The 10454-nt window shown below is 37.7% G+C and overlaps 1 protein-coding gene across 1 annotated transcript in view; it reads left to right on the forward strand.

Annotated features, from left to right (window-relative positions):
* The window catches only part of LOC104520409 (transmembrane protein 132D), a gene marked incomplete at its 3' end in the record, with an annotated part of 153225 nt that extends 144490 nt beyond the window's left edge, over positions 1-8735 (forward strand). Inside the window, exon 4 of the mRNA XM_010162095.1 lies at positions 8552-8735. Within this exon, the coding sequence (XP_010160397.1) occupies positions 8552-8735 (184 nt within the window). The remainder of the gene's footprint in view (positions 1-8551) is intronic.
* Positions 8736-10454: the final 1719 nt, after the last annotated feature.

Raw genomic sequence — 10454 nt, forward strand, 5'->3', positions numbered from 1 at the left:
ACAGTTCGGCTAGTTTGTCAACAGAGTGTTAAGTCTCAGACTCAGCAAATGCCTCCTGCATGGGCATGTGTATCCATTTCTCTTGGGCTTGTGTGTGACCATCATGGGAACAAAGCCCTATTGCCTTTGTTAAACAAAATCCTTGAACTCAGGGGAAGCTTTCTTGTATAGCACGTATGCAGATAATTTCATCTATACGGTTGCCTTTGAGGGATAAATAATTACTAAAAAAGACTTAACCTGATTTTAGCAAATCTAATCCCACATATATTTATGCACAAGTATAAATTTTCTGCTCATGTATAGAAGAGCTTTTAGGTGGATAAATATTTGTAAGATGAGAAATTAATTTTGCTGCAGGGTAGTGTAGCGAGCACAGTGCTTGATCTCATGATGTAGTATGCTGGGATTACTAAAAAGCTAATATTTGCAGCACTGGCCCTGTAATTTTAGTATGAAAATACCGGGTCTCATTCCCTGCTGATGAGTGTTGTGTCTGTGCAACTCCTTCCATTCAGCAAAAGGTTTCTTTCATTTTCAGGAGACAGTGATAGTGAAGTGATAGTGACAGCGTTAACAGTCTGGGAAATGGTAATGTGAACTAAATATTTAAGGCTTTTTTTAGGAACACTCAAGACTGGTATTGATCTAAAGGCTTAGGTCTGGGGGTCATGATGTAAGAGTCACATTCCTATAGCAATGCCAGTCCTGGGCAAACCAGGAATATGGGCTCAACACATCACTTCCATGTGTACTGAAATGTTATTTAATTGAGGCCTTTATGCTTGGTTTTCCTGTGTGTAAAATGACTATTATGTTATCTTTGTACTGGTTTTCTGCTTTTGACATTTAAGACAACAGTCACTTTCTGCAGTTGTCTCGTACATTGAAGCCTGAGCCTTAGATGGATCCTGTGGAAGCCTTACCAATTAATAACAGTCATTTGTGGCTATATGCCTGGATGCCTCTTTTGCAGTTTTATCACACTTATATGTGAGTTATGTTATATTTATTGTTATTTTTATGCTGAGGATAATAAAAAACAGCAGGTAGAGAAACCCAGATTGACAGTGTATTTGCAGTGTTTTATTAGATTTTATACTGTCAGTAAAACTGTTTTCTTAGCCCCGCAATTCAATCCCACCTGCATAGTAACTGCAGTTTTTCTGCTGTGGCCTCATGATTGGACTGCTTCAAAAGGACTTGATGTTTACTGACTACTCTGTTGAATAATTTATTGCATGATTATTAGACTGGATGTAATAAAGTCAATGTTGATTTACCATTCCCTTAGCATAATGTGGTAAATGATCGCTGGATTTACTATGTCAAGAGATGCTCAGAATCATGGTTCTGAACTGAAATGCTGGCTTGGTGGGAAATTATGTTTTAAATTTATGTTATATTAAAAGGTTTGCTAATTTTTGCCCACTCTTGAATGGTTTGAGTTATTTGGGGAAAGGGCTATCAACAGTTAGAAAATTGTATAGTGAATAATTTATTCGAAAATAGCAAAAAAAAAGTCAAATAAATAATTCAGCAAATATTTCTCGACCACTACTGCTGATGTCATGCTCCAGAGAGATGGATCAATTTTTTTAAAATAACTTTATTACATGATTAGCAGACTCATTTTTTTGTGATTTTTCTTGCTAGTCGGTTCACTTCATACACCGATTCCTGAAGAAAAATGACTTTTCAGCCTACCCATCACTGAATTTTTAATAGTAGAATGACAATGAATAAAATTAAATTTTAATGTAGTGCTGTATGCCTCACCTTATCTTGATATATCAATGGTGAATAATGATCTTTCCTGTAATGCAGTGGACTAGATTCTACAGATACTGTTTTTCTAGAATACTCTCTCTGACCTTGGGAAATTCCAAGCCCCAAGCCACATGCCTCACTTTCCTGTCTAAAATATTTCTTCCTTTTTGTTAATCATTTAGACTGGCAATATATGGTGCAGGTATTGCACCATATTCTTTGGTTTTGTTTTATTAAAATACTAACTTTTTGGAGTAAACTCTGGTATTTTATTTTCAGCTGCAAAGGAGGAGTGCAAATCCTGCTAGCCTTGCCAGCTAGATTCATACCTACTGAATGGATTTAAGACATCAAGCATTGGGTATCCTGAGCTCCCATTCTGGAGCCAAGCCAGCTCCTCAGATGGTGAAAGCCCGTATCATGCTGTTAACTTGTTACGTTTAATGTCAAATCTTGCAGGTTTTGATTTTTACCTTAAACCCTAGTTGTAGGAATAAAATAGTTCACTGAAATTCTGCAATTTTAATCCTATATAAAAGCTTTCCCGAAAAAGCTGGAAAATATTCATTAATTACACTCTAGCTCATGGTTATTGTACATGTGAGACTGGTAAAAGAACCCCAACCTGGAGACAGAAAGCTTCCAAAGCTGCACACCAGTAGTGGAATGCTTTTCTTGGCTTTGTCTTCCCATATGGTATTGAAGAGTTCAAACCTCGCCTGAAGCAGACGTGTTTCTGTGCATTGTTTTAGGGTAAACCTGCACAGGAAGCCTAAAGGTAGCACGTTTTGATTGCTAAAGATAAAAATAAAATACACAAAAACACATAAAAAAGAGATTAAATGTGTATGTGGAGTTTACACTCATCATCATCTCTTGCAGAGGGGTTTTTAAATCACCCCTGGCTGAACTGGAAGAAGTTGTCAGCATTGCCAAAGCAATGGTTTATTGTGTGGTGATGAGCACCAAAGAAAAGCCCAAATAAATTAGCTTACCATAACACATGGTGTTCCTTTCTCATTCTGTGCTTTTTATTCCTCAGATCTCAGTATTATGGTCTCCTTGTCAGTGATCCCACATTTTTTACTTACACATCCTGTACACATAATTTCTAGGATGCTATCAAACATGCCAAGCAGAAGTAGTTTATTGCATTGCAAGTACCTGTTTATGCAGAAGAGATGTGTTCTCTAGCAAATATGGAGAGGAATGTAAATATGTCCCCCTACCATAACAGTTTGATTCTCATGTAAAGGCTTCTTAAACAAACAAAAAGATCCACAAATAAAATGGTTCACTTTCCTGAAACCAAAGTTGTGGGTATTTCATTGAGAATTCAGCAAAGACTAGGCAGGCAATCTTTTCTTGGTAAAGATAAACTAAAAGTTTATCAGGATCCTTTCCTGACTACTTTAAATATAGGTGAAAAGATTGACTGAATTGAGAAGGAAGTTTGAACCTCTATATTCTTTTTTTGACTATTATCTACACTAGCTCTCTTTCCCATTCATCTGGATTTTCTAGGTTTTTCTCACAAAGCACCTACGCACTCCAAGCCTCCTTGCTTATTTTTCTATCATTCTTCTTTTATCTACATTTCACAGAAATTCATTTCATACTTTTCTCTCTCTCACATCCTTCTGCAACAGACCATTTTTCTTTTTCTCTTTGTGATTTATAAAAATTTCTTCTAGTTTCATCTTCCTTTTTTTTTCCTCACTCAAAATCTCTTTAGGGGGAAGACAATATATTACTCAGTTGCATGCTTTCAGTAGCATTGCAAAATGGATGAAGTCTATAGACTTCTGGCTCTGCTAGGGATATGCTGCTCTAGAGGAACGTAAGCATAATGCTTGGGCGCTATAGGGGAGCTCTAGGGTTGGAGAGAGATTAGTAAGCAGAATGGAAGGAGGCACAAAAAGCAAATATACCAAAGGAAAGGCTGATTCATTAGTGGTCCTTTGAATTCCCCTGAAGCTCCTCATGTCTGGTTAGAAAACAAGTCCTCTTTAGTGGTAATATTAGGAGCAATGGCTTGCAATTCCAAAAGGGATTGGCAAAAAGAAGTTTATAGTAAAGTGCTCTTAGTGAAATCGTTTAAGTTCTGAAAAAAAAGAAAAATTGTAGAAAAAGCTTTCCAAAAAAACTGTATCAGTGATGAATTGTTTCAGAAAAGTGTGGAGTTTGGCAATGGCAATGTTTTGTTTTCACTGCTCTTATGTCTTTATTCTACTTTTCATAGTGTTTTATATTATTTCCTACCAGAAAAGAAAGAAGTTATATTTAACACCTTGCTTCTGCTGGCTCTGTACAGTGGCAGGACAGGTGACAGCAAGCCTCAAAACCTTTCTGCAACCCAACTGATAGAGCTGGAAATAGCCAGCATGATGTTTTTATCTGGGATGACAACACAGCATATTATCTTACTTTTATCCAAAGATTTGTACTTATTTTTAAATCACTTTATTTCTGAAATGCCACCTTATTCCACTTTGTATGTATAAATCATCTTACACACTTGGTGGTGTATAAATCATCTTATCCCTCTTTTTATGGGAAAGTAATTTTTGGTTTAATTTTCTCTCCTGTAAAATGGGGATAACGGTTTTCACAAACTCCCTCAGGTCTCATGGGGTCAGCTGTGCTGCTGTCTCCCCTCTCTCATGCTAGAAAGTTTTTCCAGTTATCCCTGGAAACATTTCTTTCTTTTCTGAACTGTTCCACCTCTCAGAATGGCCTGTGCTGCATTTCAGGCCACAGACTCTTTTGATACCCTGCAAGAGGTGTGCTGAAGACCTGGGTATGTATGTGGAAGTAGAATAAAGATTACCTTCTTCCTCTGTTCTCCACAGGGCTCTTTCATTAATGATATATCTTATTTAGCACATTGATGGCTTTAGACTTCTTGTGTCCCTTATAGTCTTCTAAAGACAGGGATAAAACTTTATACATTGTATTATGAGAAACGTTACATGCCCAGTTGTTTTAGTAAGTTCAAAATGAAACTTGTTTTGTGAGCATTATAGAAAGATCAAAGCCAATACCACGGCTAGTGAAATCAGGAATGGGATACTTGAATTGACTAACACTGCCAACACCCAGCAGCTACTCTTGGATTTACAGTGTCTCTTCTTGAAAACTGCGTCTTGCAGCGCATACTATCCCTAGAGACACAGGAGAGTGGCTGGTTCCTTCTCTAAAGAAACTTGACCCAGTGGCAGAGGTGTTAGGGGCTGGCCAAGGGCCTGGACACCAGCCTCTCAGATTTAAAAGGATGCCCAGGCCAAAAGGGCAGAGGAGAGATTTAAAAAAAAAAATAGATATATATTGCCTCGGTCAGGGATGTGTCAGAAGCAGCAGGTGCAGAATGGCTCTGTGGAGGTAGGAAATACTCTCCTAGAGACAGGACAGAGTTTCTCATTGTTCTTAATTTGTCAGAGCTGCTTTATCTTCTGTTAGACAGGAAATAAAAGGCAGATTAATAAATATGTTACGAATGTGCCTGTGCTGTCCTGGCTGACAGGAGGAAAGACCAGACTACTCCATTCCAATGAAGTTTTCTTTTTTTTTTCTGTCTTCCTTGTCTTCACATTGGGTTAAGACCCTTTAAAAATCTGTCTACATGGCACTCAGCTCAGCAGGGCTCTGTTCACAGGGAGAGTTTATTGGCACCACAGTGAACTCCACTACCATTTAACTCTCAGCTATAAACAGCAAAACCCCATGTGAAGGGTTTTACTTCAGATTTGCACCAAGAACCATTTTGCTTTGACCATGCTTCAATTCAGCTTGGATTGCTGTGGTGAACCTTAGGGTTTGTCCATTCTAAACTGTCTCGTTGTGTAGCCTCTCATATTGCAGCTATCACTGTTGCTGTACTCTCGATAGCAGTGATGCTTTTAGCATTAGCAAAGACAAGCTGCCAATGTGCTGTTGTGTTGTCGTGACCGTAAAGTGTGTGCCTGCCTTGAGGAGGATTAGGCAGCACATCATTTCAAGTAGCAGTGGCTGACAACCCAGTAGAAATATTCCTGTTGTACCAAGCAGCCTTGACTTTAAAAGAAAAGCCACAAATATTTTTATGTGACTGAACTTTTGTAATTAATACTATTTGTCCATTTTTCTCCATTTACATTTTTTAACTTTATTTTTTGAAAGATAAATTTTTCACTCACTTCTCTATTGAAAGATTTCAATTGCTAAGGCTGTAAGTTGTGGACACAGATCTGTAGGACTTGCATGTGAGAGGATCATCATAGTAAGTGATGAGTAAAGTAATTAAACAAAAGTTCCTGTCCTGATGCTGACAGCCTGGGTCTGATCATAGGTCTTGCAATACCTTCACTTTTTTTTAATACATCTTTAGTAGCAGTAATGAGATTCTTATTGATTTTTGAAGTGCTTTGCAATCTTGTCGTTTGGAGGTGTTTAGTATTTCTAAGAGGAACTAGTTCAAATAATTTGTATCAAAATTTCATTTGGTAGCAAAGTGTTTAGTTGGTGTTTTTTTGTTTGGTTGTTTTTGGGTTGTTTTTTTTTTTTCTACAAGAAATGCTTCATTAAGATATCTACTTTAAAGGAGAAATTAAAAGAAAATATTTCCATTATTTTGGGGTTACTGTTGTTGTGCTGTATGGGAGCTGTAGTTCAAGAATATAGGGACCATGCTCTCCTCTCACCCCATCTTTTCCTCCCTTCTTTGTTTTCCTGTATCCTAATCACTTTTCTCCTTTTCTCTTAATCCCCAACATACCTGGAAAAGATTAAGCTGATTGCCTTTTTTGACAATCATTTGGTTTTTCCGTGGTGTTCCACCCTGCAGTCCCCTCCCATGCAGCAGTCCCTCACTGCTGTTACAGGACACGTTTCTGGTGAGAACACCAATTCTACAAAGCCAGTGACTGGTAGTATCAGACACCAACGCAGTAATAAAGACACCCTGAACAGAATCACAAAACCAAGGTTCATTTTATGAAGATTCAATTAGTTCTTTAAACACAGAAACTGTGATAGAACATACTGTACAAACCAGGATTGCTGCACAGATATTTATAGGCAACTCATTGCCCATTTCTTCTTATACAATGAAGGTAACTGAGTTTCAATAGTCACAGCTGCATAAAGCAGCTTTCTGATCCTACCTAGGTCAGCATGAAATAAGACTGCATTCAGTGCTAGGTTAGAAATTGTGCTCTTTTTTTTTTTTTTTTTTTTTTTTTTCCTTTTTTTCCTGACATGAAGAAATGGGAAATTGAACACAATGTGTTCCATTTTGGAAACACAGAGGCTCCTTTTAAATTTCACCCAGGATAGCAAGAACTTGATACATCCATTAAAATCCAAACCTTAACGATGATAAGATTATACTCTTAAATCAGTAGCATTGGATATAGGCAGCATGATAAAAATAACTGAGTATTTTGTGAAAAATCCCAAACTGAGGTGGTTATCATAGCTGGTTTTCATTAAAAATATGCTTAGGTTTAGGTGTTTTTCCACATCAGCTGGGAAAACCCGCTGTGTTTTGGGCATGTTCTGGGATTCTCTAATCAGTTGCTGAAATTTTAGCTGCACTCTCCAACACAAGTGGCTTGTGACACTTCAGGGCTGTTCTTTCTCTCCTTGAATATTATGCCACTGAAAGAAGTTCTGCTCTTTCCTTTCCCCTCCACACAAACACTGAAGATCTGTTCGACCTTCAGTGCTTCAGAAGTAAAAGCACTGTCATTCTTAATGTCCCCTGGATTCCTGCACTGCTATGAAATTCTGCATTCCTCAACAACTTTACAGTAAATTGAGTATTTTCTTGTCTCTATAAATGCCACTGGACTATGGAGCTCACCTTGCCAAGATACACAATAGAAACTTCATTGTATTGCTTTCTATACACTAGCTGATTTTATAACAAGCTGTGCAGGAATTGCACCGATGAGCTCCTTTCCAATTTTCCCTCTGTACGTTTCTGATTTATGGTATTCACTTATATGAACTGGGTAACCTTAGGAAGGACAGCATGTAAAGCCAGAGTAGCATTGATAAGATATCAGTAACCCCAATGTTGCCAGAGTATTCTGGAGAATCACATCTAGTAACTTTGTTCTTTTCTAGTGTTTTTCACTCAAGGATCCTGGCAGGGTTGGCCAATGTTAAATAATCCAGTTTCGTAACTTTGCTTCTGCAACAAACTAAATTATCTGTAATTCCTTGTTTAGCAATGGACAAAAGTAGCTTCAGACAGACATTCACAGCAAGGAAGCAGTATAACCAAAAATTAATTCCAAGTTTTCCAGTCCTCTGCTCCCTGCTGCCCTGGTTCATGAGCCCCACCCTGAGCTTTGACCTCTCTTCTGTGCCTCTCTTTAAAAAGCAGAAAGCACTTTTAATGCAATGGTTTCCCATTTCAAGGAGTGATACCCTTTAGATTTGCTCATGTGTTGCTTTAATAGGGAGGAAATACAATGTGCTTGTTAAAGAGAGCACCTTCGATTCAGGATTTTTAAGCTATAGCTTTAGCTTGATTTGTTTCTGTTTCTTCACCTGTAAAATGGAGCAGTGTTTAGTGATCTGTGTCACAAAGTGTTACTAAGCCACTTGAATGTATGGGAAATACTCTGAAATCTTAAGACAAGTGCAAATGATTAGTTCATTATTAAATCCATTATCCCACCAAATCCTCTCTTAGGAAGAGACTTAATCCAATGTTTTATTAATATAAAAGCAATTATATTGCTGGCTTATCAGTCATGTGAATGGAACCTTTCTTTTTCTTTCCTTCTTGCAGTGCGGATGGTCCTTCCTCTGAAATTATGCAGATTGATTTTGAAATTGAAGATCTAACTGAATTATCTGGGACCCAGCTCATCACATGGCAGGTAGAATATCCTGGAGATACAACATCTGATCTAGGAATCTCCAAGATCTACGTAAACCAGAAGGACCTGGTAGGAGTTCTCCCTTTGGCTATGGTAAGAAAATGTCTGGCATTCTGCAAGTTTTTAATATTGCTTCAGTACTGAAGTGTCTGACAGATCCAAATGAACTGCTGAAAGGGGTGAGGGGACAGAAAGTTTCAGCACCTTGAACATAGATACTAACTTCTGAAGTTTCCTTCATTCAGCGGTGAAACCGCATGAGGGGAAACCATAGCTTCCCATGGAAGGCCCAAGTCATGCTGTCTTTGACCAATACACTGACTTCTTGGAGGCAGAAACTGAGTTCATGGCATTTCCAGTACTCAGAACTCACTCTTGTTGTTGCATGAAGTGGTATACTTGGACACTCAGTTCAATGTGGTATATGTCTTACTTGCATCACAACTACTCTTACGTTTAGTCTGGTGTTTAAGGACTTCCTGAATCACAATTTTTTTCAGTTTTTTTATTCTGACTCCATAGTCGTTTAAGAGTGAGAAAAGGAATAAAAGTCATGGTATAACTTTGGGGTAATTCTCAATTACCTCAGGAACACAAAATACAGTACATAGCCAACTACATAAATGCAGTCAAATGGGTTGCCACACCATCACAGTGCAAACTATAGAGCTTGAAAAATACTGGATTCTTTAGCCTTGGTTTTACCTAAGAAACCTGTTAGATACCCAAATTCCAAGTGCAAGTAGAAATTTTGTACGTTTCCTCTTCTCTCGCCTTCACACTTCTTCATTGTTAGGGCTGAATTATACTTGTCTAAGGTCTGGCTGTGCCCCATTTTTTTTCTTAGGCAATCAATTAGAAAATATTGACACATTGTTATTTAGTACTGAAAGAAAAACAAAAATCAATCTCAGAGCATTTAAAAAAATGTAACCTGGATGTTTGCGTAGTGATAGCCAGTTAATTATGTCATTATTGAGGCTGAAGGTGTTCTCTGCACTTGCAGACTCTCAGAACTGATAATGGCTCTTATTGTTATTTACCACTTTAGAACTACTCAGATGTTGCGATTCTTTATTTCACCAAAAATATTTATTTTCTTTTGTGATGGCTCATGCTTTCATTACCAAGGTGTATATCGCAGTAGAAACAGCTCTCTCCATCTGTAATTGTGGTCATCTAACAAATCAGAGTTGTATATCTAATCCTTTTGTTTTGCATGACTGTTTTCATGGGTTAGTTCTTGCTATTGAACAGTGGGTGATCTCTTCTGGTTTGTTGATAAGAAAACAGGCTTTCAGGTCTGTAAATAGGACCCTGATGTACAGTCATGCAAGTTCTGGGGTATTGGAGGTTAAGGCTGTAGAGGTGATCTGATTTACATAATCTGAGATGTGAAGGTTCTATTCACTCCATCCCTTAATGAGAAGATAAAATATTTTGTTCCAAGTGGATCCAATGGTTGAATAAAATACTAGTTCTTCTCATACGTGCCCATGATTGCTTTAGTGTCAAGCGATATAGTGGCAAAAAATAGTTCACAAGTACAAAGATAGATTCTTGTGGCAGTTGCTACAAATCAACCCATTCTTTTCATTTCCATTAAAAGATGAAAAAAAGCCCATTTTCCAGAAGCATAAAATTCTCTGCTCAAAGGTTACATGAAGTCTATAAAGGTATCAGTAGGTGGCATTTTACAAGGCAACAGGTGTTGAGATAATGGGTAAGAGAGAAAGCAAAGATAAATGGCAGGGGTCCCCTAATTACTGACAGACTGGGAATAGTTTTAAACTTCTTTCCATTAACTAGAGT

The sequence above is a fragment of the Antrostomus carolinensis genome, unplaced genomic scaffold (genome assembly GCF_000700745.2).
Source record: "Antrostomus carolinensis isolate BGI_N321 unplaced genomic scaffold, ASM70074v2 scaffold4482, whole genome shotgun sequence".
Taxonomy (NCBI): Eukaryota; Metazoa; Chordata; class Aves; order Caprimulgiformes; family Caprimulgidae; genus Antrostomus; species Antrostomus carolinensis.